The 26,010-nt window shown below is 63.8% G+C and overlaps 4 protein-coding genes across 5 annotated transcripts in view; 2 read left to right on the top strand and 2 right to left on the bottom strand.

Annotated features, from left to right (window-relative positions):
* KCNT1 (potassium sodium-activated channel subfamily T member 1) overlaps positions 1–3,147 on the bottom strand; it is a 67,530-nt gene extending 64,383 nt beyond the window's left edge. For both annotated transcript variants that reach the window (XM_068552249.1, XM_068552248.1), the window contains exon 1: positions 3,038–3,147. In XM_068552249.1, the coding sequence (XP_068408350.1) occupies positions 3,038–3,147 (110 nt within the window). The remainder of the gene's footprint in view (positions 1–3,037) is intronic.
* The window catches only part of RPL7A (ribosomal protein L7a), a 304,745-nt gene that overhangs the window by 125,591 nt on the left and 153,144 nt on the right, over positions 1–26,010 (top strand). The window lies entirely within an intron of this gene.
* On the top strand, positions 7,416–11,184 carry SOHLH1 (spermatogenesis and oogenesis specific basic helix-loop-helix 1). The gene is made up of 7 exons (XM_068553730.1): positions 7,416–7,627; positions 8,063–8,210; positions 8,696–8,799; positions 8,888–8,931; positions 9,599–9,785; positions 10,275–10,345; positions 10,967–11,184. Exons 1-7 carry the CDS (start codon positions 7,416–7,418, stop codon positions 11,182–11,184), a joined length of 984 nt encoding a protein of 327 aa, XP_068409831.1.
* On the bottom strand, positions 18,360–20,121 carry LOC137770419 (uterocalin-like). Its single transcript, XM_068553122.1, has 5 exons — positions 20,026–20,121; positions 19,789–19,922; positions 19,457–19,530; positions 18,990–19,100; positions 18,360–18,553 (listed from the first exon to the last, which is right to left on the bottom strand). The coding sequence occupies exons 1-5, from the start codon at positions 20,119–20,121 to the stop codon at positions 18,360–18,362; spliced, it is 609 nt and encodes a 202-aa protein (XP_068409223.1).

Consider the following 26,010-nt stretch of genomic DNA (forward strand, 5'->3'; position numbering starts at 1 on the left):
TCGCTGAACGCTCGCATGGGGCCCACCCCAGGGGCGGGGGGCTGTCCTATGGGCAGGAGGGGGGTTTCTGGTCACATCATCGTCAACGTGCAGGGCAGCACCCCAGGCCCCCAAGGCTGGCACTGCAGGGTGGTCTCCAGGGCTCACTGCCCCATGCAGGACAAGCTGGCCACAGCCAGAGAGACTGCACAAGGGACCCCTGAACACACCCCCTGTGGGAAGTCTAAACCGCAGAGCAGACCTCTTGGGAAAGTCCTTTCCAGGAACCCCAGCCCGGAGCTGGCCTACTGACCCTGCCTCGTCCTCTGCAAATGGTTTGAACTTGCCAGCATCTAGTACGGGCCTCGGCTACGGGCCAGGCCTCCCCATCGCCAAGCACGGTAGGAGGAAGAGGTTTTGGTGAACGTGGGTGGCCCATCCGCACACACAGCCCACAGAGTTCCCACGACTCCTTTAAAATCTCCCGCGTCATCAGGCGCTGCTCCTGGGCCAGCACCCATCTCGGGGCTCCACCCAGAGGCTCCACACACCCGGGCACAGCTTGCAAATCCCCACATCCTCGGGGACCGAAGGAGAAGCCTAAGGGGAGAGTTCATGATTCAGTCACGAAACCCTCTAACAAAGCACGACCCCTGCTGAAGCAGGGTCGTGCCAGGTAACTCGGGGTCGGTCAGACACATGGACGGTCTGGGACACCCGTGCGAACGGTGGACGGAGCCCGCATGAGCGCACGGACGACACCCACGGACCCGCGCTGGACACAAGCCGAGCTCCGAGCAGGTACCCCCACCCCATCCCCTGCTCACTCACCTCTGTCCTCCCGAGCTGTGGCCGTAGCCACCCCGGGCCGAAGGCAGACCCCCAAGCTCCCTCCAGCCTCCAGACCAGGCAGCTGTCCCTCCTGCCGGACAGGACTGGCCTGTACCTCGGGCCTTGTGAACCTTTTCCCACGGAGCCTGGGCCACTTCCTGCTGCCTTGCAGGCACCGCTCCCTAATATGGGCCGGGAGGGCTGGCCATGACCTCCAGCCAGACATGCACCCTGGCGGGATGCCAGCCCTGGATCTGCGCCTTCCACCGTTGGGCCCCAGAGGGTCCCATGCTGGCCCTGGGTAGGCAGGGCTGTTGGGGGACCAGGAGGTTCCAGTGGGAAGGCACAAAGCTAGGACTCTGGTTTCCAGGGCTGACCCTGCTGGGAGGCCTGGTGCAGGAACCCGTCCCCCGAGCTCCCCCAACCTAGATCCTCACCCGCCTACAAGGGGTCTTCCCTCTCCGAGCTAAAGCCCACCTCCCTGAGCTGCCAGCCTTGGCCTCCGCTGCCCCACCCCACCCCAGCCAGGCTTCCCTCTCAGCCAGTCTCCCCAGCTCTGGGTGGGGTTGGGGGGGGGTGGATCTCTACCCTGCCTGGCCTTCCTGGTCGGGGGGGTCTCTATCCAGCCTGCCTGACATACCCTTGGCCCCGGCAGCCACTCCAGATGTGTCTGAAGCATGACAGCAAATCACTGCAGGGACAGAGGTCAGCTCCGACCGGGGGGAGAGGAACACTGTCCCGGCGGACGCGGAGGAGTCTGGGGGACCAAGCCCCTACCTCGCCCGCAGCAGGCAGTCAAGTGGGGCAGGGGAACTGGACATGGGTCGTCAGAAAGATGGGTGACACCTGTCCGAGCAGGGAGATGGGCAGAGGGGCAGCCAGATCATGTCACAAGACCCCTCTTTGGTCACTTATTCTGTGCCTGACAGATGCCACCTGGTTGATCCCTCAGGGCAGCCTGAGGGAGGTCCAGGCTGTGCCCGCCTCACGGGGTGAACTCCACTTCCCAAGGACACCACCTGCACAGCCTGCTCTCAGGGTCCCTGCCTCTCTCCCCAAGCTGTGGCCCCAGGACCCCACGGGTGCCAGGCCGGTGCTGTCCCTGCAGAGGGACCACCCTGACCCTTGACGTGTGGCTGGAAGCGTCCCCTCCTGATCCTGGTCCCTCACCACAAACGGCCCTTAAAGACCATTCGCTCCACCACTCACTTGACAAGCTGGGAAGCCAAGTCCCACAAGGAAACAGCCGTAGCACCTGGCCTTGAACCCCGGCATCCACCCCTTCTCTGGCCTTAGAACAGCTGACCGAGCGGGACCCAGAGTCCAAGGTTCTGCCCAGCCAGGGAGGGTCACACAGGGCAGCGGCTGTGGGTGACCTGGAGTCTGGCTCCTGGCGCAGGGTGAGGGGCAGATGTGTGTGCCTGTCCTCTGGGGCTGGTGGGGTGGGGAGAGGGCCCCGAGGACAGGGCCCTGGGGCAAACCCCCATCGGGATTGTCACCGCTCTGCCCTTCCTGGGACGCCCACCGGCACGGTGCCCTCTGTGCCAGTCACCTGGACGGGCAGGAGCTTCATGGCATCATGGGACACAGCACAGGGAAGGTCGGCTCCCAGGCCACCTGAAAGCCCCTGTCAGTTAATTCTCTCCTCACACAGATGAATAAACAGGGGCCCTGAAAGACAAGTGACCAGCCGAAAATCACCAAGCGTCTAGAACCCAGGACTCCTGCCCTTCATCTGACAGCCCACCTGCACCCCACACCCCAAACAAGGGTCTTCTTAGGAGAAGCTGCCCTTGAAAACCCACTTCTACCTGGGGAACCCTGGCCCCTGTGCCTCGCTGGGTACAGCGCTGCCACCCCCACGGGCTCCTCCCCCAGGCTTGACCAGAGAGCGGGCTGGGAGGCCAGCACAGCACCTGGCCCCTCTGGCACGTAGGGCACTCCAGCTTCCTGCCCGCAGGGTCTGCGCCTCGTGGTGCCTGGGAGATGCTCACAGCCCCGCGTGTAAGAATGGCCACACTCTGGCCACCTGCTGGTCATCTGAGTAAGTGCTCCCCTCACTGCGACCGGGTTCTGAAGGGCACCCCTGTTCCCCACGCTCCCCACGCTCCGGGGTCCTGGGGGGCAGGTAGTCCTGGGAAGTGGGGATTTGAGGATGAGGGGCCCTGGGGTGGCATGAGCCCCGTCCGGGGTCCCTCCACGTGGGGGAGGGCACTGCAGACCGTACCTGGCTGCGCATCGGCCGTCGTCGAACACGAAGGTCCGGTTGGTGTGGCCCCCGCCGCGCGCCCCCCTGTAAACACCTCCCGGGCTGTGCGCCCCGTCAGGGAGCGGCATTGGGCTGGCGGCGGCTGCGACTTGGAGCCGAGGAACAAACGAGTCAGGGAGCGATTGGCGACTTCTTCCCCCGCTTTGCCGTGAAACACTTTTCTCTGGCTACGGTGGGGGTGGGAAAAAAGAGCCTGTTCCAGGGTCGGTTCCGGCGCCTGTGCGGGCGCGCCCCCTGCCGGCCGCGTCGGGAACCAGGCTGGGGACGGGGTGGGGGTCCGCCCGCATCCCACCCCGGGGACCCGCCTCCATCGCGACGCTCGGCGCCCCCGTAATCCCGGGAAACAGGACAGAGGCTCTTTAAAGGCTAGAAAACCCTAAGAGCGCCCCCGGGGGCAGGGGTGCATGGTGGGAGGGGCTCCGAGAGGGCTGGGGGCCTCTGGGCGCTTCCTGTTTAAAGCGCGAGCATCGGCGACGGCGCCTGCGCTGCTCGATCCTGCCCTCGCTCTGAGCCGCTGGGATGGGCGGCCGATCAGCACCTGCCCCGCCCCCATCCCCCCACGGCACCTGTCACTCCTGCAGAGACCTGCACCCAGACCCCGTCTGTCCGTCCTCGCGGCACACCTGGGAGGCCGCTGGGCCCGGAGAGGGAAGGGCGGTCGGACCCCTGGAGGCGGGAGTGACTGCACGCTGCCACCTGCCGCCGCCGGCACCTCTGCCGCGCGCGGCCGCCCTGCTCTGCTCTCGCCCCAGCCCCACACGGAGCACCTGGCAAACAGGCAGAGGAGGCCCCACAGCCTGCTGCAACCCCACGACCCAAAGGAAGGCATCCAGGAAGCAGGGGGATCCGCTGGAGGGCCCCACACGCTCACACTGCCACCCTGGCTCAGCTGCCCCCCGCCCCCGCAGGCAGAAGCCTCTATTCTGTCCCCAGTGCTGGCCTGACCCTCAGTGAACCATAAGCGTGGCGGAAACACAGAGGAATAGACAGAGAGGGAAGGGAGGCGTCTCCCAAAGAAGGGCGAGGGACTGCGGCGTCAGGCGGGGGTGGGGGAGCTGAGCCAGCATCACCCGCGAAGCTCATCTCACGGCCTGGGGCACCAACCCAGCCACCCACCGCGGGGTGGTCAGTGCGGGGGCTGTCAGGGCAGAGCTGGGCCAGCCGATTTGGAGGGTGCATGGCATGTACTTCGTGGTCCTGACATCTGCAGCGAGTCTCAAGTCTCATCCCTGTTTACTTCCAGAAAACAGCAAGCTGGTCACAGATACTTTGTGTGTGCGTGTGTGTCGGGGGGGGGGACTTGGCAAAGGCATGGCTTGCCCCCAAGTCCCCAGAAGGAGTGCAGCTTGTCCCCAGGCTCATCAGCAGTCTTACATCTTGGGGACTTTGCCTACTTTCTCCTGAGAGAAGGGTGCTGCTGCGAGAGTGCCACCCACCCCTGGCCCCCAGCAGGTCTCTGCCCTCCCCCAGGACTCCTGCCAGGGTGTGTCCATCTTGCGGGCCCCTTGGAGGTGCCCTCTGGCTGGTCAACGAGATGACTGGCATGCTGTCAGTGACGGGAAACTCTGGCAAGCCCAGTAACATTCCTGAGAGCTTCAGGGAAACCAAAACTTGGCCCCTCTCTACCACGGAGGAGCCAAGCCCAGAACAACGGCGTGTCCGTCCCTCCCCAACCAGGAGCAGGAAGGTGAGAGAGCCCCAGACCCCGGCTTCCAGCCCACCTGCCCCAGCAAGGCAGCCGGCAGATGGGATCGCTCCGCCAAAGCTCCCCACTGTGCCCCTGGACACCCGGGCCAACATGCTCTGCGGGGTCTGCTCTGGCACTGCCCTCTCTTGGGCACTGGGGACCCTCCCAGGGCAAGGAGCCGGGCTTCTCACACCTCCCGTAAATGCCGGGCCGTACGTGCTGGCAGAACCGGCCATCCCCAGCCTTTCTTGGACTCAACACAGAAGCCAGGCTGTGGGCTGAGCAGGACTGGGCAGCAGGGGCCCCGCAGCGCCCCCTTCTGTCGGGAGTGCTGGCCTGGCACACGGGCCCTGGCCTCCTTGCTCCCCAACCTGAACTCAGGCCCACCCATCCTCACAGCGTCACCCTCGACCGCGACGCGACTTCTGTCCCCTGCCCAGCCCTCCCTTTATCCCAGGCCCGGCCTCCTAGGGTCCTGCCGCCTCTCCTGCATGGCCTGACTCCATGTGCCCCACGTTACTGCCCCCGCCAGTCCCCCAGCATCTGACCTGCGGCCCCAGCCTGGGCTGGCCGGCCCCTCCCCCATGCCGCCTTCAGGACTCAGGGCTGAGCAGAGTGGAGACGTGGGCCCAAGCCCTCAAATGGCAGGACCTCCCACGGCTGCACTTCGCCCATCTCTGGGTGCTCCCGCCGCCCAAAGCCCCACCCCATGACGCCCACCCGCAGCCCTGAGCCCCTCCTCGGTTGGAGACAGGTTTCCTGCTTCCCCGGGGGCAGGGGCTCTGCTCTGTCACCTGGCTCCGTCCCAGGCCCAGCACCTGGGGCGCACTTCGACCACCGCAGTGACACCCGCCCCAGCTCCCTCTTGCCTCGCCTCCCCGTGAACTCCCCCAGCAACTGCCCCCCACGCTCACGGCAGCCCACAGCACTGCTCTTAAGTCCTCCAGACTGAAATAGAGCTTTAGTACCCTCCCCTCCCCTTAAAGGTCCACCTGCCTGAAAAAGGACCAGTCTCCGCTTTCCCCTTCCTCCCTCCCTTCTTTCCGTCACTCCTCCAACAAAGCCCCGGTGGGCTTCATGTCCAGCACTGGGACGGCCCCTGGAGATCCGGCGAGGTGAGCGCAGACCTGGAACCACTCACACTGAGCACTAAAAGCGGGCAGAGTGAGGTTTTTTGGGAGCCCCCTGCCCAGAACCTGCTGGTGACGGGGGCTTCTCGGAGTGAGTCTGCAGCTGGAGTGGGGGCGGGGAGGAAGAGGAGGAGCGAAGGCTCAGCCCCGAGAATGAAGGTCCAGGCCTGGGGCAGGCAGGGGGCAGGCAGAGGGCAGGGCTGGGAGAGGCAGGAAGGCCAGCCAGCCTTCAGGCAAGCCCGGGTGCTAGGGAAGGCACAGAGAGGGTGCGTGGGATCGGAGACAGGGCTGGGAGGCATCTGCATGCCTCCTGGCTCCTGAGTGGGCGGTGGCACTGGCTTAGGCAGAGCATACCCTGGAAGAGGATGCCATTTGGGGGACGGGCACAAGTGAACCTTGGATCTGCAGGCCCTCAGAGGCAGGTGGGGCCCCTCTGCCCATCCTTAACCAGCCGGAGCCCCGTAGATCTTGGCTGACCGGCCTCCCCGCTCCCATCTTAGCTCCCCTACCTGGGCCTCAACGTCCCCCGCGGGCCACACTGATCCTGAAACCTTCTCCTCCCACACCTGTAGCTCCCCGGCCCCTCTGCTCTCAGGTAAGACCAATTCCTCCTGCCACAGAGGGGATCCTACCTGCCCACCTCGCCCACGTGCCAGCCCAGGGAACTGCCTGGGCTCGTGTTGTTTCCTGCTTGGGACGCTGCCCAGCTCGGTCCTGAAAACCAGCTCGCCCTGAGGACACCCTCCTGCCTGCCCCTCCCTCCAAAGATTCGTCGTCTACTTGGCCCCCCGGTCGTGAGACCCTTGAGGGTAGCGCCCAGCTCGGGGCTGGCACCCGGGGGTGCCCGCGGTGGGTAGGTGAGGGGAGACCCCACTGAGCGGGAGCTGGGCCGACCACCCGGAAGGGGTGGAAGAGGACCACCTACTTTGAGCACCTACCCCAGGCGCGGCTGCTTTCTGACAACTTCTCGGCGAGAGTAGCTTCACTGCACGTGGGTAAAAGGCGGGGCAGAGCGCATGTGCGGGAGGCGGGGCGCGCACGGGGCAGGGGGGGGCGGGCCAGGTGCTGCCTGGGAGGGAAGCACGTGGGGGTGGGCAGAGTGCACGTGAGGGGGAGGGGCTGCAGGACGGCATGCGCGGGGCGGGGCGCACGTGGGGGTCCGGGCGTGTTGTTGCTCTCTCCCCCGGCTCGAGCGGCGTGCCCATGGCGTCCAGGCGTCCTGCGTCAGACGCTGGGCTTCCCGGAGTCTCCGGCTCCGAGGGGTGCAGGTGAGAATTGGGGGGGGGGCGCCGGAGGGGGTCAGCTGGAACGCCCCTGCCCGGGGGTGCTCGGGGTGTCCAGACCTGGCGCTTCTATCCAATTCAGATGCACCGAGTCCCCGTCCCCACCCAGCATGGCCCACCTGGGGCAGAACCCCGACCCCCGGCCCTTGCGGGGAAAGAGGGAGGGGTGCCAAGAGGTAGGGCCCAGGGCCGTGTTCCTGGGCGACCCAGGCCTTGTCCTACACCCACCTCCCAAGATGTCCATCACCGCCTCGGGGCTCCGGGGGCGTTTTCTGGGATCCCGGAGCCTGGCGCTCTTGTCTTTTCTCGGCAGCGGCCCTTTCCTGTTTGCTACCCAGTTATGCTGCGAGGATCTCGGCCAGGGTTCAGGCCAGGCCAAGGCCCCTGCGGTGGCGAAGGGTCCAGTCTCCTGCCTCCCGCGGAACGTGCTCAGCGAGAGGGAGCGCAGGTGGGGGGCCGCGCAGTGGGGGCGGGGGTCAGAGGAGGTCAGGTTTGTGCCAGCGAGCTGGTTTCAGGTGGCTGGGACAGGCTCGTGCCGTCTGTCTGGTAAGGGAACGCTTAACACATCCCCGAGGTGAATACAACATATGCTCTTGGGGGTGGGGGTCCCAGGGGCCACCGTTGCAGCCCTTTCTTTGACCTGAAGTCCTGGGCATCTCGAGGTTGTGCATGTGCAGCCGACACCCCCAGGCAGTGACGGCGCAGGCTTGGCTGTAGCCCGCGGCAAACACCTGGATAGCCTGCAGCTTGGGGTCCGGGGCCCTGGGCCCGTGTGTGTGCTGACACGATCCCTGAAGGGCTCAGGGGGTTCTGGTGGCTGCAGTGCTTTTTCCCGGTCAAGGCCAGACTGCCCCATGGTCGGTGGTCACTTCCCTGGAGGCAGGAAGCGGATCTCCTTGAGCTGTGAGCGCCTGCGGGCCCTGCTGCCCCAGTTCGACGGCCGGCTGGAGGACATGGCCTCGGTCCTGGAGATGTCGGTGCAGTTCCTCCAGCTCGCCAGCGCCCTGGTGCCTGGCTGGGAGAAGCAGGCTGTGAGTTGTCCTGCAGCAGCCCGGTCAGCCCTCTGGGGAGGAGCCATGGGCATCCCCCCCCACCCCCCAGGCAGCTCTGACCACCCGGCTGCCTGGCTTCCCTCTGCCCTCCGCCCTGCACTGCCAGGGCTGCTGCATTTCTGGCAGACACGCCTCCATTTGTGCACCGCACCTCCTCCGGGAGCCCCGGGGACAAGCTGTGGCCTCCATTTACGTTCCTTGTACTCTTGCCCATGGTGCCAAGGCCGGTATGGGTAAAAGGCCCATTGCTGTGAGGTCCCCGGGCGGGCATGGCCTTCAGCCTCCCTCCCTGCCCCACCCCCCAGTCTTGAGGACACGGTCTGCACTCAGGGAGGACCTCTGGGACCCTGGGCAGGGTGGTCAGTGATGGACCACAGCCTGCTTTTTTTGGTGGGTTTTCTGGTTGATGGTCTCTGTTGCGTTTTTTGTGTTTATTTCCATTTTTGGTTCTTGCTTCTTCGAAGGAGACATGGCACACGCGGCAGAAGGACGTGTTGCAGCTGGCCCTGGCGAGTCAGACCCCAGCAGGTGCCCCGGACCCCGGCGTGGGAACGTCCAGCGTGACCATGTTAGTGTCCCTGGGGGGCCAGGGGACTCCCGGGCATGGTGTGTACAGACCGTTCACAGGTCTCTCCTTCTGTCTTTGCATGGTTCAGGCAGCGGGCCTCCCCGAGCTGTGCCGCTGCGGGTGTGGACGACGGTAAGGCCCCGGTGGGGGCAGCCGCAGTGCTGGGTGGGCTGCCGGCCCTGCCTGGTGAGCGTGAGCGGGTCCTTGTCCTCCCGTCGTGCCGCCCCCGACGAGGCCCACAAGGCAGCATGACGACTACACTCCTCTCATGCTGGATGCCTGCCACGGCTGTTGGTCACTGCTTGGACCGTGGCTGCTGGTCCCCGAGTGCCACGGGAGGCGAGACTGTGCCTTCCCCCTCTCCTGGTGTACCCATCAAGGCGGGGAGGGGTCTTGCTGTTGCCAGGGCCGGCAGCAGAGCTGGGCCCCCCAAAGAAGGTCGGGACTCAAGCTCAGGGTGTGAGGGTGCAGGGATCATACAGCAGGGTGGTCTGAGGGTGGAGTCCTTGGTCAGGAATCATGGAGATGGAGGGAGAGGTAGTAGCACGAGGGTCCCCAGGTCTGAGTTCCCCATGGTTGAGCTGAGGCCCAGTCGGCATCTCCACCAGGAAGCCTCCCTGGCCCCAGGTGTCAGGTGCCTCACCTCCGGGCATCTATCTTCTCCTGATTACTTGCTGGCTTTTTGCTCCTGAAACTCACGTGTTCCCGATGCAGGACAGAATGGGCAGGGACTCAGGTCTTCAGGGGAGGGCTGCTCTCCAGGTGGGGAAGGCTGACCCACGCCTCGCCTCCCTCACAGAGCCGCCCAGCCTGGTCCCCCGGTCTCCAGGCCTGAGTCCCTCCAAGGCGCTGAGGCTGCCCCCGCTGTGGTCTCCCCGCTCGCGGCAGCCACCCTCGCCGCTGGTGAGCGAAGAGTCTCAGAGCTGCTTGGGCCAGGCTGGGTCCCCAGCTCAAGGGACTGACAAGGCCATAACGCTGGATGCCAGGTGGGTGTCCCAGTGGTGTGTGCATGACCCGCTACACGCCGCCTCCCAGCCCTGCCCGAGCTCTGCCTGGACCCCACTGCCTGGGAAGTTTCTGCCCCCCACATCCTCGGTGTCTGCCTGGATGGCCCAGGCTGCTGGCCCAGTCCTGGAGCAGCCAGACGCTGCCATGGGGCTTTCTAACGTGTTTCTGGAGACGCTGTTGTCTCCTTAACGGTCGTCTGTTTTGGTTGACAGTAAGTGAGTTTGTGTTTTGCGAGCTCTACCAGCTGGGGCGTGGGCTGGGAGCTGCTGGGGCTGGAGAGGAAGCAGCAGCGGGCTGGGCTGGCTCCGGGCAGGCAGGAGGGTGGGCTCAGGGTCCGGCTGGGAGGGAGCACCCTGTCTGTCTCTGGACCCAAAGCTGCCTTTCAGGGCCCACGCTCTTCTCTCGAGGTGCAAGGCGTGGGGTCCACGTGGGGTGACTCAGGGTGAGGGTGTGCTTGTTGGATCCAGGTCTGTGTCGGGATGTGACGCCGAAGACGGATCGTCCTTTCTGTTGACTGCGAGTCCCGACTGGTGGCTGGGTGAGTGGGGGACGCTCGGCCTGTGCCACCTTCTCCCCTAACCCGGGACAGGCTTTGGGGTCTGGGTTGGTCCTGTTGCGGGCTGGGTGGGCAGCTGGGACTGTTGGGGAGGTGGGATGGGGTCCACCTTGCTGTGTGACACTAAGGTCCCAGCGTCTGTGTCTGAGCTCCCGTTTTCTTCTCTGCTGGTGGTTTTGGGGACCACCGGTGGGAATGACAAGTGGTGTGTGTGTGTGTTGGGGGGGGAGTTACCTGTGAGCATGAGTGCACGGCAACACGGGGTTGCTTGTGTACAGCTGCGCGTCAGTTTCAGAGCCTTCTCCCGAGACCTTGTCCCCACAGAGGCGTCTGGATGTGCAATGAGTCCCGTCTCTGCAGGATTTGGCGTCACGGGGTGGGGGAGCCCCTTTCTGGTTCTGGCGCTCCTGGGTCTCGAGCTGGGCCGGCGGGAGTGGGCCCACCCACCTGGTCAGGGGTCCTCTGCTCCCACCTCAAGGATGAGCAGAGGGCTTCCTGGTTGGGTGGGACAGATGGGCGGGGGGGCCCCTTCCGCATGCTGTGTCCACTCTGCGTGCCCTGGGGTACCTGCCTGCTCTGCTGACGTGTCCCGTCTGCTTCCAGGGTCCCTGGAGGGCAGAGGCAGTAGTGTCCCTTCTCGGGTCCCCGCCAGGAGCAGCCCGCTGGACAGGGCAGAGCCCAGCTTCCTTGGCGACCATGAGCCCGGCTCCCAGGATCCCCCAGACGGGCCCCTGGAGCCATGGAGCTCAGACGTGAGCTGCCCCAGCTCGGCCCTGCGGGACGAGGTAGACAGCATCTTCCCCGACTTTTTTGCTTACTGAGGGCCGGGTCGTGCCAGGCCGCGGGGCACGGGGCCTTTGCAGCAGCCCGTGCCGCACGCTTGGACGTTATATTTTGGGTTTGGGCTGCAGCTGTGCTCTAATTTCAGCGAGGCTGGTGGGGCTGTGAGGAGCAGAGGCTGAATATTAAAGAGGAAAAGCAGTTTTTCTGGAGGAAGCAAAACTTGTGCAGCTTTCGTGTAATTAACGCGATTCACTGGGCAGATGGCACCGCTTCTGTTCAAAGTGCAGGCACCCCTGCCTGGGGATTTGTTCCTGGCCTGTGGGATCCCTAAATATCCCGGCCCTGGGGCTAGGGAGGAGAGGGGTCCACAGACGGAGAATTGTGTCCTTGGTCTGCTCTCCAAGAGGCAGGCGTGGGACCCAACTCCCTGCGCCTGTGAGGCTGGTCTGAGGGGCCCCACAGAGGTCCACTGGGGAGGCCTCTTTCCGCACCAGGGTGGGGCGCCTGGGAAAGGAACCACCTCTGCCTTCGAGGTGGTGGCCTTTGTGCTCCCCGTGCAGGGCCCGTTGGGCGTGGGGCAGAGGCCGCTTGGCTTTCGCGTCTGGACCCGCGGCTGCTCCCGTCCCCAAGGATCCCCGAATCCGCTGGCTTCCTGTGAGGAGTGACCCTGCCTGAATCCCATCACCTTTCAGCCACAGCGAGGGCGGTGCCAGTCTCTGACCCAAGCTGGTCAGGGGCTCAGCCCACCCTGATCCCTGCTTGTCCCTTTCTGGAGCCGTGGGCATCTTCACCCCAGCACCCTGGGAGGGAGGCCTGGGAGCTGGGACTCAGCTTGTTCAGAAGCCTGACCGAGACCCCCAGCGGGTGGATGGACCCACCCTGACTCTTAAACTCCCCACTTAGACCTTTAGAAGGCGAGGGGCAGGACCCCACCCCGGGTGGCAGGAGGGCTCACTTGCGCTGCCTCCAGCCCGTGAAGCGGGGGGGGTTGCTCGGAGCTGGTGTTGAGAAGGGTCCAGCGGCCCAGGCAGGCTGGCGGGGCCGGAGCAGGGGTGGATGAGCAGCGCCTGCCCCGTCACGGGAGGAGAGCAGCCTTCAACCCTGCACCTGTGCCAGGGTCCTGGGTCAGGTCCCGCAGGCCCTGGGACCACGCACACGAAGCTGTGTCAGACGGCACCGCTCCGGACGCCCACACGGGACGGGCGGCCGTCTGGGGCCAGACCTCCCTCGCTGCCTGGGGGAGTGCAGGGAAAGCTGATCCCCCTCCAACGTGGGGAGAAGAGAGGGCTGCCGCCCGGGCCTGGTGGGGGCTGGGCTGTCGCGGCTGCTGGAGTGAAGAGGAGCTGGGGGTCCCGGGAACAGTTTGCTTTCCACCCCTCCCCTGCTCTGGCCCTTTTCGAACCAGATTATTCCTGTTGGCTGCAGTTGGGTGTTCAGGGGTGGATCTAGAAAGTCAGCATGGTGGTGACTACAGGCTTGTTTTGGGGCGTGAGGGGGTTTCAGCATAACACCCCCAGCTCTCGAGGTGACCTGCTCTCCTCCCCCCACCCCCAGGGGCTCCCGGAAGTAGGACAGTGGGTGCTGCTTGCACAGAGGGGGACGTGGGGCTCGGCAGGACCCCAGACACCCTCAGGCTGCACCCTCTCCCAGGTCCACCAACCCCTCAGCCCCGGACATTGTTGCTGGGTAGTGTCTGTGGCTGTGCCTTGGTGATTGTCCGTTGGCTGAGCTGGGAGGTGACCAGCTGCTCTGTCCAGCACCGCCGTCCACCCGCCCCTGAGCCCTGCCTTTCTCTTCCGCTTACCCTGCCGCCTCCTGCCCTCCCTGCTGCCCGTCTTGCTCCTTGAACTTCGAGGCCACCTTGGGTCACTACCCATCGGTGTCGTGGCCAAGGTGCTCAGTGCTGCCCAGGAGCCTCACACGGCCTCTGGTCACGGGTCCTGACCTGGAGCCTGGCACAGCCAAGGGCCTCCCTGCCCACCTGGGAGGGGCTGGCCACTGCTCATCCTCAGGGGTCTGGAGGGCACGGTCCCAGGGCCTTGCCTACCGCCAGGCTGTGACCACCTCTTGGCGAGGCCAGGCCCATCCTGTCTGTCTGCCACCCAGGTGCCCACTGACTGAGAGAAATGGGGCCCTCGCTTCAGGCCTCAGCCCTCACGAGACCCTCACCCAACCAGCCTGGCCTCACTGTGCCCCCCCGTGTGTGCTCCCCCGCACACGGGGACACCTGGGCAAAGGACAGGCCCCACCTGCCCTGGAAGCTGGACTCTACAGGCCTGAAAGAGCCAGAAACAGGCTCAGTCTTCCTCCAACCCCGCCTTTGGTCTCTTGAAACCCAGGACACCTTGTTATCCCCCAGCGGGTGCCACAGCCTGCCACCTGGGCACAGCAGGGTGCCCATGGCATGACAAGGTCCCCCAGGGCAGCCATGCCCAGGCCCACCTGGCTTCATCATTTTCTTCAGGGTTGTACCTGACGCTGGGGAGGGCGGGGGCCTTGGTCTGGCCCTCCTGTGCGGGGGTCAGAGCTGCAGCTCACACCGTGGCTGGGAGCCAGTGTCACCTGTGGGTGCTGTGCCTGGTCACCTTCCAGGGCCCACCATGAGTCCCTCCTTCTCCTTTTTCCAGAATCTTCTGGAATCTTTTTGACTCTTCCAGAGGAGAAGGGGACACTGTTCTGGCCAAGTGCTGGGGGACAGGGCGAGGGAAGCTGAGCCACAGGATGGAGGCGTGGGGTCCAGGGAGGTCCCGGGGATGTGAATCCTGATTCTCCTCTGAAGGGGTCTCGGCAGAAATGGGCTTCGGGGCTGGTGGTCGGAAGGGGTGCAGACGGAGGTGGTCCCCTTCCCTCGCCCGCCCTGTCCGGCCATCTCTGCCCCTCTGGGACTTGCAGGTGGCCCCCAGCCCCTCGACGCAGGCAGCTGGTGCCCTCGGAGCTGCTGACCCTGCAGAGGCAGCTGCCCAGGGAGGCCCTGGCGCCCACAGTGTCCACTCGTGGGCCAGCGGGTCAGCGCCCCACCTGCTGCTTATGGGGCTGGAGAGGGTGGCGTGTGCAGAGCCATGGCAAGGGGGGCCTGGGCTCCAGTGCACTCCAAAGCCCCTGCCATTGGATGGGGCCTGGGTGCCAGGGGAGGGAGCACCCAGCGAGGCCAGAGTTGGTGTCTGGTTTGTCCAGAGCCCGGCCAGCCCTCCCTGCAGGGGCTGCCCTTGGTGGTGCCGGTTCTAAGGAGCGTGGGTTCTGGGTCCTCCCCGAGCCCCAGGGACATGGCTGTCTCTGCTTCTGAGGGACGGTGGGAGAGAAGCTTCTGGATAATGTGAATTTCCCCCGTCTCTGCTGATGGGGTCGAGCTGACGTTCCCGGTTCCTGCGTTTGCCTTCTGGAGAGTCAGGCCAGGAGGTTTCGCTGAACAGATGGACGCTGTGTGCTGCCTTCTCGGCGCAGAAAACAATCCCATTACGCCGCTTAGAAATTGCATTTTATCCTCGTAAACGTGGAGGTTGGTTGCACTCAAGTTCATCTGAAACGCTTGGGATCCTAACCCAAAAAGGAAAGCTGTTGGTGAAGTGCAGGGTGGCAGGTGGAGGGGACGCCTCGCTCAGAAGCTTCAGGGCCCGTCCCAGGCTGACCTCAGTGGCCGCGAAGCTGCTGGGGCAGCCAGTGGTGGGTTTGTTTCCCGGTGCTGGGGTTTCTCCGGGTGGGCCCTCCCAGGGCATCGTTCCTCAGTGAGTCCTTGCCCCCCAGCCTGCTCTGGGCCGGCTCGGGGACTGTCCCGAAAGTGCCTTGTTCCTGGGTTTGGGATGGACGTCGGAGGCCAGGTGATGGCACAGTGGCCACCAGGACGCAGACCCTTCAGCAAGGAGGAGGAGCGTTGGACCCTGGAGAACGCCCTTGGGCTTTTTGCGGGGCCGAGCTGGGCCGCCGTCCTGTCCTGGCACTTCCTGCGGTCACATGCAGCCAAGCCGGTCAAGTGGGTCCACGCAGCCCAGATCCCAGGCGGCTGGGAAGTCCCTGTCCAGGCTGCCCCCCGGTAACCCCAGGGGTGCAGTGCCTGTGCTGCACGGGGGCTTGTAAATTGGGGCGGGGGGCAGCTTATTCAGAACGCAGCTCCTCAGTCTGTGAGGGGCCAGGGGTCAGGATACCTACCGGGCACACGGCCTCTAATGGGGCAGGCGGCTCCTGTACCCGGTGCACAGGGTGGGGTGGTGGAAGGGGTTCTAAGCAGAGCAGAAGGACACTTGGGAGGAGTGTTGGGGTCTGCAGCGTCCCCACCCCTCGTGGAGGGCGGCTCCGGGGGACGCGTCCAGCAGCATCACAGCAGCAGCCTGACTCCCCAGGGTCCTTTGGAGGACACGGCTTCCCATTCCCCAGTCTTCTTCTCTCCTTTAAACCCACGGGCGCCTTAGCGGCTTTTGCTTTACAAATGGGGGAGGGATTCCAGGGCTAACAGTGCCCCCAAGCACGTCTCTGGTGCGGTTTCAGGGCCTGAGTGGGAGGGTGTGGGAGCTCTGTCCTCGGAGGGGGTGCCGGAGGGGTGCTTCTTCCTCCGTGGTGTCAGGGCCCAGCACTCACCCCACCGTCCCCATCAGAGTATCACGGAGCCTCAAAGGACAAAGACCAGGCTTAGAAGGCTGTCCCCCACCGCTGCCACCAGCATGTCCTTTTATATTTGGGATGCCCAAAGCAGGGCTGTGACCTCTGCCCCAGATGCCTTTGGCCTGGCCAGTCTGAGCGTGTGTGTGTGTGTGCGTGTGTGTGTGTGCGTGTGTGTGCGCCTGTGTGTGTTTTGTGCGCACATGGCGGGGTGAGCCCCTTGGGATCCTGGCAGGCCTGGCTTCGCTCAAATGGCCCCTTGGGCTCTTTCCAAATGCACTTGACTTTCCCAAGCCTGGTGGGCGGCCTCAGCTGTGCCAGGGGCTGGGGGTTGGCCGGCTGATACCCCCGCCTGTGACGTGTGCCCCAGGGTGCTGGGGGCCTGGTCGTGGTAGGCGCTGGCAGCGGAGTGAAGGAGGGGCTCCCCTCCAGCACTGGGCCGGGCGGGAAGGCGGGTGCTCCCGAGCCCCCTGCCCGGCCATCCGTGAAGTGGGTGGGCCGTGCCCCCAGGGGTTGGATGAGAAGCTGCCGAGTGGTGTGCTTCAGCCACTCCTGTAATTTCTGCTGCTTCGCAGGAGACGGGGGGTGGGGAGTAGACGGGACACCCCGGGGCTCAGCAAGAACCCCCCGCCACTGCAGTTGTGTCTGGGATCCAGGATTTCTGAAACCACCTTCGGAGCCGGCTTAGCTCTGGTGATGGGATGGGGTCCCTCCTCCCTTATCCTAAATGCCCCCCACACCCCAGTGTGCTGGGGGTGGAATCGGAGCTGGAGGCAAGGGGTGCTAGGCCTTTCCCAGAGTAGGGGGGCGGGGGCCGGTGGCTCAGGGGTGAGAGTGGCTTGTGCTGAAGGGAAGTGGGAGTGAGCGAGGAGACCCCCAGACCATGACCTGGACCACTGGGACCCAGGCCGTCTGTGGGGTGGACCGGGGGTGGGTGCTGCCGGAGGATGAGGGCGTGCAGGAGGCAAGGGGAGCGGACGTGGGTCGGGACACGGGCTTCTGGTGGAGGGGGCGGGGCGCCTGGGGGAGCCCGGGGCGAGGGCAGGCAGAGAGGGCGGGGGCAGCGCTGCCTGGGTGCAGGGGTGTGGCCTGGTCCCAGCTGTGGAGGTGGGCGGTCCCTTCCTCTGACTGAGGGACCCTGCAGCCAGCTCCCCCTCGTCCTGGGCCGATGCAAGCCTTGGTGCTACACAGCCGAGCCTGGCCCAAGACATGGCCTCGGGGGACTCTTGGCCACCAGAGAGAGCCCCCTGGCCTGGGGCGGCAGTGGCCAGAGGTACAGCCCTTGGGGGAGCAAAGGGGCTCACCGGCTGTGGGGCAGGGAGCTTCCCTGAGGCTGGGGTCCAGTGGAGGGGGCCCTGGCTGATGGGGGACTCAGGTGGGCCTCCTGGGCCCTGGCCCCAGGTGGGAGCCCTGGCTGGGCACTGTGAATCGGAGGGGGCCTCAGGGGGTACCCACCAGGCTCTGGCGGCTCGAGGAGGGTAAGACACATCCTCTGCTACCTGCCCAGCCACCGTGTCCGCCCCCAGGGCCTCAGCCATTGTCATTTAGCGGAGACCAGGGTGTGGTCTGAAGGGGCCCCTAAGCTGTAGGCGCTCTGCCGGCCGACCCACCGGAGCTATGCTCTCTGCCCGGAGACCCCACTGCCGGGGTCTCACCCCACGCACCACCACGGGGTGAGCCCTGGGACTGCCACTGCCCGCTGCCCCGAGCCTGAGGGGACCAGGGTAGCCGTGGGGCCTGGCCTCGCCCCCTCCCTGCGCCATCTCCCAGCTTTGCGCTCTGAACGGCGTCCCGGTGAACCCTTAGCAGCTTCTCCAAACCCCGTGGCCGTGAGTCCAAGGCCAGCTTGGTGTCGCCAGGAGGGTCCCCATTCCCCGTCCCCAGCAGCCTTGGCCTGGGATGGGGTGTCACTGGGCAGCTCCTGGTCACCATGCTGGCACCGGCCAGGCTCGTGTTTGGGCTGAGGCCCCCCAGAGCACACTGGGTCCGGGGCAATCGTTTATTGGACACAGCAGGACAGGCCTCCAGGAGAGCGGAGGCTACTCCTAGGGGGTGGGGCAGCTGAAGGGCTCCTTGGGTTAACCGAGATCTTCTGGTCCTTTGGTGCCTGGGAGACACCCCTGTGAACAAGAGGGGGTGCGGCAGGCTCAAGGGTGTGGGATGGCCGGGGCAGATCTGCGGGAGGGGCGGGGCACTGTTTTGAGAGCCAGGGCAGCTGGCTCCCCACTGCCCCGGGCCCTCCCCCGGGTCACGGCCTGGGGGCGTCTGTTGAGGGACAGAGGCGGCGATGGGGAGGGGCTTTTGTCACAGGCAGCCGCGTGCAGGGCCCTGGACCCCCAAGGTCTGCCCCCCACAGCCCTCCACCTGCAGGCCCACCCCGAGTGTGTCCACAGGCCCCTCTGCCCCCCGCTGGCCCTGCCCGTGTCAGCCTGGGTCAGCCTGATGGGCGTCCCCACCTTGGGTCCCTCCCACGCCCCCCGGCACTGCATCCTGAGTCTCCGAGACGTCAAGGCCCCGCGTGTGCTGAGCAGCACCTGCTGCCGACCCCCACCCCCAGGGGCCCCCCTGCTGCAGTGTCCGCAGGGTCAGAGGTCACCCACCTGGGCCCGCAGCCTCCCTGTTGTCAGGCGCGGAGGCTGCGATGTGTGGCGAGCTGAGCGGAGGTCCGGGCTGTGCCCTCCGCCCCCCGAGGCTGGGGCAGGGGTGGGCACCCACCAGTTCTGGTCACGTTAATGATGTTGGTCGTGTGGATCCCGTGGTTTCTGCAGTAGTCGGTAAACATGAGCAGGGCGTCCGGGCTTGCCTCAGGTGTCCGGCCTGGGGGCAGAGTGACAGGGGCCATCTCTCTTGCTGGTCATTTGGGATAGCGGGCGGTGGGGTTCTGGGGGCTGCTAGGCTGCCCTCTCGGGGTGTGGGCGTGGCTATGGGGACAGGACCAGCGTTCGGGTGGGGGCAGGCCTCTTCTCTGGGTCCTGGTCATCGCTGTCCCCTGTCCTTTGTTTACTCCACATTGGGTTAAAGAGCTGGGGCCCCAGGAACGTCTGAGGGTGTCACATCACCTCCAAACGGCCTCGAGGTGGCCGGGGTCCGACCTGTGTCTTGCTGGCCGTGGCCCAGTGTCCTCCCTGGGGACTGGGACCCGCAGGGCACTGGGTGTCCCCGGAGGGGGCGGGGGGAGGGGCTTGCTCTGCCCTTGCGGGTGGCGGGTGGTCCATGTGTGGGCACGGGCAGGCGGGGGTCTCTGGGCACTTACTGAGGAGGCTCACCGCCACCACCTCCTTCTCACGTTCCTCGCGGTGGTTGCAGAGGATGATGTAGCTCTTGGGGTCCGCTTTTCCCAGGAAGACCCTGTTCTGGGCGGCATCTGTGACCCCGGGGGTCAGGGTGGGAGGCGGGGCAAGAACCAGACCCTGGGACCCCTCTGGTCCCGTCACAGGGCCTGATGACTTGCTCCTGAGGACCAGCCGGGCCCCGGGCTGGGCAGGACCGGGTGTGGGCCTCTGGCCCTTCCCGGACGCCTCCGCCCACGCGTGCCCGCCACTGCTGCCGGTGCCAGGGGGGTGCCGCGCCCGGCCTGGGGACGCCGTCTCGAGGTGGGCGTCCTGGCAGCTGGGCTCCTGGCCACACTCGGCCCCGAACTGGAGGTGGAGTGGGGCCGGGCGGATGGGGCCACACTCCACCTCCAGCGGTGGGGCTGGAGGATGGCGGGTCTATACTTACTCTCCAGCAGGTACTGAAATTTCCTTTTCGTTTTATTTGCCGTCATCGTAATTGGGACACATGCACCATTTACCCTGGGAGGGGGTGACAGGTCGCCTGGGAACCCGGGGTCTGGAAGGCAGGGCTCGGCCTTCTCCGTGCAGCCCCTCGGGGGGACTGGGGGGAGCCCGGCCACCCTGGACCTTGGACTCTCGTGTCCGTCTCCAGGCAGCGAGCCCCTCGCCCCGCCCCACATCACCTCTGAGCCCGGGAAGCAGGCTGTGAGGGGGGTGGGGGACAGGGTCGCGCGACTCACCTGGGCTCCGCCCCGCCCGCACCTGCCCCAGACTTACTTCCTGCGCAGGTGGAGCTGCAGGGCCCTGGGGGTCACCTGGATGCGGTGGATGAGCAGCCGTGCGTCCTCGTCCTCCTTCAGGAGTTTGGGTTGGTTGGAGGCCAGCCCTGCCAAGAACCATTCGCCGCTGACCTGGGGAGCAGAGGGGGGGACGCTGGTGCCGGCTGGCCCTGTCCCTGCGGCCGCTGCCCCCAGCCGCCTCTCCATCCCACGCCCGACGCCCGTGGCTGACTACCAGAGTCTCGTTGAAGTTGGGGTCCTGGGGCCCCCAGTGCAGGGCCTGGGGGCAGCCGAGCAGGGTCAGCCCCACAGCCAGCAGCAGGAGGTTCATGGCGAGTCAGGGGGGCTGAGGGATGGCCGGCGGCACCTCGGACAGGTGTCCAGAGCCCGTGGTGGTGGCCCTTTTGTCTCCTGCTGGGAGAGGTTCCTGGCCACGTGGCGGGCTGTCACCAGCCCCCTCCCATTGACCACAATTACCTTCTATTTGTTGAGCCTGCGGCCAACAATGGCCACTTTGCCCTTGTCCGCAGCCCCCCTGCCTGTCCGTGGTGCGGTCATGCTGTTTCCAAGAACAGCGGGTGTGTCCGCCTGGGCAGGCTTCCAGGGTCCTCGTGTTCCCACCGATGATCAAGTCACAGAGCCGCTTGCTGACCTGGCAGCCCTGGGCAGCCCTGAGGTCTCCCTTCTGACGGCCACCCAAGCGTTTGTGTGGCTTGGTCGTGGGGCCCTGGGACTCGGGGGGCGGCCCCGGGGGAGTGGCAGCACCGGATGCCCTGCCTCACCGGGGGGCTGACCGACCACCCTGGCTTGGGGGACAGGGGTGGCTCCGTGACACGGCCTGGGCCGTGCTGCCGGGCGCTTCCCCTGGAGTGGGCCATCTGGGCAGAGCCAGGCACAGCGGGAATGAGGGGGCTGCGAGCAGGAGCCAGGATGTGCCCCATCTCGACTCCCCTGCTGGAGCCTGACTGAGTTTGACTCCCTCGTGCCGCACAGGGACCCCCGGGGCCGTGGGGCACAGAGCAGAGCAGCGTGAGTGCAGACACTGGCCCCCCCCACCCCCCAGGGCTGTGTCCTTAGCTCTCCGAGCCTTGGTTCCTCGCCTTTGAAGGGGCAGTGACGACACTGCCTGCCTGCTGACTGCCGGCCCGTTTCTTGGCTGCAAGACCCTTTGAAGATGCTCGTGTGGGGTCTCCCATCTCCCTCCCTCGTCCCCCACTGAAGCGGTGGCCTTGTGCAGCCGACTGTGCCCCAGGTAGAGTCCCTCCTTTGATATCGCAGTGCCACACCTTGGTGTCAATACCGGGCAAGGACATTACGAGAAAGGAAACACTGAACGTCACACCCACCCATGAGTGTAGGTTCAGGAGCCCAGGTAAACATCATACGGCGAATCCAGCCATCTGTGGAAAGGAAGGTACGTTACAACCTGTAGGGTTCCTTCCAGAACTGCAAGGTTGGTTTAGGGATTGTGAATCAATCCCTGGATTCCATCACTTAATAGAGCGGAGGGGAAATCCTCTGATCATGGTATTAGCTGCAGGAAAGGCACTGGGTGAAAGTCAACAACTATATATTCGTGGCAAAAACTCATACCGCTCTAGAAATTAAAGTGAGCTTCCTCATCTGATTAAGGGGTTTACAAAATACTGGGGCAACTGACCTCTCTCTTGGTGAAGCATCAAAAGCTTCTAGGAAGGGAAGGCAGAAGGATTTGCAAGGAAGTGACCAACCTGAGATGGTCCTAGGTGACATGACCACGTGTGGAGGATGTCCAGGTAACCTGCAGGTAACTTGTTCAGATTCGTTAGTGAGTTTAGAAAGGCGATTGGCCACAGGATCTATACACAAAAATGAACTGTTTCTATACGTGAGCACTGCTTACTTAGAAAATGAAATTTAGAGAGACTTTATTTACAATTCAGTGAAAAAAAATTAGCTAGGAACAAATCCAATGAAAAAATCGTGCAAGGCTTCTGCACAGTAAACTATAAGCTAGTATTGAGAAATTAAGATAAACTAGATACGTTCATACACCGTGTACTTGGATTAGAAGCCCCAATACTATAAAAATGTCAATTCTTTTCCTAAGAACAATAGGCTCCCAATCAAAATTCCAATAGGGTATATGTCTCATGGGACTTCGCCAGCTGATTCCAAGATGTATGAAAATGCCGAGAGTTAAAAATAGCCGGGGCTCTCCTGAAGGTCAACTTGGTAGGATTTGCTCTCCCAGACTCCTGTTCTCATTATGAGCTTTAGTGATGAAGCCAGCGTGTAATCTTTGTGAAGCTGAAAAAGAAATGGACTGAAAGAGCAAGAAACAGACCCTCGAGTCCGCGTACGGGCACTTCTGAGGGTGAAGATGGCTCTGCAGAGAAATGGGGTGAAAGGCAGCCTTTTTCATACATGGTGCTGGGTCATCTGGATGCTCATAAGGACAAGAATGAACCTTGACCTTGACCTTACATCAAATCCAAAGATAAATTCCAGCAGTGTTAAGAGTTGGATGTGCCCCACCCCGGGGATAGGTTGAAGTTCTAACCCGCGACCTCAGAACGGGACCCTGCTTAGAGGCAGGGTCTTTGCAGATTTAGTCGGTTAACGTGAGGTCACAGGGTAGGCCCGACCCAATGTGACTCGTGTCCGTGTCAAGATGACAAGTGTGGACACAGTCATGCAGAGGGAGAATGACCAGAAGACGACCATGTGCTGACAGAGGTGGAGGTTGGATGGATGTAGCCATGACCCATCCTCCCCTCGAGCCTGTGGAAGGAGCCCGGCCCCACGGACGCCTTGACTTGGGATTCTGGCACCAGGAGGATAAGGCTGCCGTCTCAGCCCTGTCTGTGGTCCTTTGATGCAGCAGCCACAGGGGACACACTTCCAGCAGGACAGTGGTCAAGGTCCCGGCAGGAGCAGTGCGCACATCCAGAGGGGTAATGAAAGAGCGTTTGGGGAAAGGGCTCCCGAAGAAGTGGTGGGAAGGGTTAGGAGAAACCCACAAGGGAGGTGTTACCGCCCTGGGCTCAGGGGCCTCGGGGAGCAGGTGGTGGACTCTGGGCTGCAGGTGTAGGCAGGAACCCCAAGAAGGACACAGTGTGGCTGAGGTGCAGCCCAAGGGAGGGGCAGTGGGGGGTGAGTACCCCAGACTCTCGAGCCTGCTCCCTGGGGGGCCCCCCTTTGGCCAAGTCCAGCTGGAAGCCACCAGTTGCTGCACTGTCAGAGACTAGAGCCCCATTCCCCGCAAGACACAATGAAGTGGGTGAAAAATTCAGCCCCAGGGTGGCAGAGGTAAACTACTCATGTAGCCAAGGGCTCCTGTCCACGATATATAAAGAGCAGCTGCTAATCAACAAGAAAAAGACACAACTGTAGAAAATGGGCAACAGACCTCAGTTATCATTTGACCAAGACACCAAAACCATGAGAGAGTGTTTTAGCCCCGTTAGTGATCCAAGAAATGAAAGTTCTAATGAGATTTCACCCACCCCCACCCCCAATGCCCTAAATGACTAAAAGTAAAATGCCTGATTGAAACGGAGCAGGACCCCTTGGTCCTTCCCCGCCATGTCGTCTGCCTGCCTTTTGTCTGTGGAAAAACTTTAGCCAAAGAATAAGTTTAATCAGAGAAGTGAGAAAATGCAGAAGCAAAGGAAAACAGTCAAAGGAGACCAAATAATCATAGTTTAGTCATTAAGCATAGTCAAGGACCTTTAGTTCCTCCTCAAGGGCTATGGATAATATTCTGAGCTGTATCCTGTGAGCTGTCTTATAGATACTGAGACCCCCACCAGGTGGAAGAAGTGAACTACCTGATGACCAGGCTGTAGCCATGACATAAGCTGCCGCAATTCTGAGAACTGGCCTCAAGGAAATGGGAACAAACCGACCCTGGAACTGAAGACTAACTGTACCTAAAACAATCCAGATGACGCTGATGAGAGCACCGCAGGACCAGTTTCAAGATGAGTGTCAGAGCTGACTGTGCTGTTTCTGCATGCAGCCCTCTCTCTGTCTATAAAAGCTCTTGTCCCCTGACTGTCAGTGGGGGGCCAGTCGGCCTTTGGACACGAGTCTGCCCTCCCCCCTCCCTGATCCCCGCCCCCCACCCGGTTGCTGGCCTTGGAAATAAAGCAAACTTTCCTATCCACCAACCTTGTCTCTTTAATGGCTTTAGAGCAGCGAGCAGCCCAACCCCACTTTCAGTTACATGATCGCACCAGTGATGACAAGGACGTGGGGCAGCATGAGCTGATGCTCTGGGCAAGGGATGCTGGTCAGTTCAAAGACACGGGAGAGCCATGTGCACGGGCCGCCAAGGCCCCTGGATGCGTCTGCTGCTCTCCTGGGTGCCTCCCCACCCAGGTCTCTGCACAGAGCCCGGCCTGGAGGCCGCCCCAGGGTCACCGACAGAAGACCAGGCGACGGAGCTGTAGGCTCTTCACACGGTGGCTCTAGAGCCGTGGGAATGGGGGCTCACAGCTGTGCCTGTGAGGCCTCCTGGGCGGTGGATACACGGGGTTTGCCGTGTGATGATTCTCGGAGCTGCTCACGGCTGTTTTGCACTTTTTTGTGCGTCGTACCAAAATAAGTAGAAAGAAGGCCGTGGAGCTACTAACGTGTTGATTTGATGACTGTTTCCCCAGAGGTTTTCTCCAAGTCTCCACCCGCCCCAGGATGAGGGTCACCTGGGGGCCTGAGGGTCTGGCAGCGTGGGCAGCTGGACAGTCGGGGACACCCTCCACCAGCCCAGATGGGAGGGGCTTTGCTGAGCTGGGAGACCCAGGCCAGTGGAAGTGCTTTGGGAACAGAGTAGCTGTGGGTGTCCGGAGACTTGGTATTTTGTCCGTGCGCCATGGTTTCGCGGCTGCAGGGGGTTTCAGCGGTGTCCATGTCGGTGCACCGTCCGCTCGAGTTGGTGAGCACCCTCTGCCGGGCCCCTCGACTCCAGCTTGACAGGACTCTTGTCCCCAGGGCTGCTGGATTTTGTCATTCGTCTTTCTGCAGCGGCTGGTTGGGGGCCTCCCGAAGGGGCTGGTCTCACGGCGCCTGGGAAGTGGCTGCTGAGGGGGGCTGTGTGCAGGGAGAGGGCTGGCCCGGCCTGGCCCAGCTCAGGAGACCTCGGTCTTGGAGGGAGCAGCCAGGGTTGTGGGCAGAGGCCTTGGGGTGCGGGGGCGGGAGGGTCGGGTGGCCCAGGTAAGCCACCTGGACCAGCACGGGTGCTGGGCAGGGGGAGAGGGCGTGACAGCGAGCATCCCCGGCGGCTTCAGGACGGGGCCGCAGGGATGCCCCTGCGGGTCGGCACAGACACTGGTGGAATTGAGTCGAATGCACTCTGCACCCTGAAGCTGGGGTCGGGGTGGTGGCCGGCCTTCCCAGAGAGGCGATGGGCAGCAGGAGGGGCTGTGTGGTCCCCACGCTCCTGGCCACGGTCCAGCCTGCAAAGCACAGAGCGGCCACCGCTGGCCACAGGCCTGGAGCCCTGGGAGTGCCAGGCCGCTCACTAGCCGTCTGGCGTGAGGAGTGGACCCCCAACCCCATGCCCCAGAGAACGCGGGGTGCCCAGCATGCCTCCTGTCGTGGAGTGCTCTCTTACCTTTAGGGTGAATTGCAAAGTCCCCGTGGGGACCAGCGTGAGTGAGGGATGCTTAAAGAGGCCACCTGATGGAGGTAGCTGGAAAAGTTTGAAGACTTTCCCGGGACCTGGGTCAACGGTCCACACGTGGGGTGTCGGGAATGAGCCCGTTCAGGTCTCCTCAGGGAGCAGCTCCGGTTTGTGGTGCAGTGTGAGGGGCCCAGGAGCCAACAGGCTGGCAGTGGAGGGGCCACGGGGGGTGGGGCTGTGCGGGGCTGGGCTCACTGAATCCCTTCCTGTTTTCACAGATGTCGGGTGAGGCTTGGCGGGTCACTCAAGGTCACGCTTGGAGTGAGGGTGGCCGGTCAGGTCCCGGCCATGGTCCCTACCTGCGGCACTGGCCTAACTCCTCTCCACCCCCCAGGGGTCCCCATCTTCACTCCAGGCAGGTCTCCTGACAAGGCCAACATGCTTCCAAAACGTCAGTTCCTAATGGCTCCGTGTCACGGCATCTCCCTTCTCAGAGGAAGGCACGGCCGACTTCCAGACCCGGGGTCTCACACCCGATCGCCCGAGTCTGTCCTCGGTGTCCTCCTCGACAGGGGCCCCATGGTGAGAGCCCTCCACCCAGAAGGGGTCCCTCCT

Source organism: Eschrichtius robustus, chromosome 10 (assembly GCF_028021215.1).
Source record: "Eschrichtius robustus isolate mEscRob2 chromosome 10, mEscRob2.pri, whole genome shotgun sequence".
Lineage (NCBI taxonomy): Eukaryota > Metazoa > Chordata > Mammalia > Artiodactyla > Eschrichtiidae > Eschrichtius > Eschrichtius robustus.

What these genes read in the sequence shown, in the direction of transcription:
- SOHLH1 (XM_068553730.1), top strand. Translation starts at nt 7,416, where the DNA reads ATGTCCATCACCGCCTCGGGGCTCCGGGGGCGTTTTCTGGGATCCCGG. An exon ending in CTGGCTGGGAGAAGCAGGCT is followed by an intron (nt 8,211 to 8,695) that starts GTGAGTTGTCCT and finishes GCTTCTTCGAAG; the next exon opens with GAGACATGGCACACGCGGCA. An exon ending in GAGTCCCGACTGGTGGCTGG is followed by an intron (nt 10,346 to 10,966) that starts GTGAGTGGGGGA and finishes GTCTGCTTCCAG; the next exon opens with GGTCCCTGGAGGGCAGAGGC.
- LOC137770419 (XM_068553122.1), bottom strand. Translation starts at nt 20,121, where the DNA reads ATGAACCTCCTGCTGCTGGCTGTGGGGCTGACCCTGCTCGGCTGCCCC. An exon ending in CAGCTCCACCTGCGCAGGAA is followed by an intron (nt 19,531 to 19,788) that starts GTAAGTCTGGGG and finishes ACCCCCTCCCAG; the next exon opens with GGTAAATGGTGCATGTGTCC. An exon ending in GGTGGCGGTGAGCCTCCTCA is followed by an intron (nt 18,554 to 18,989) that starts GTAAGTGCCCAG and finishes CTCTGCCCCCAG; the next exon opens with GCCGGACACCTGAGGCAAGC.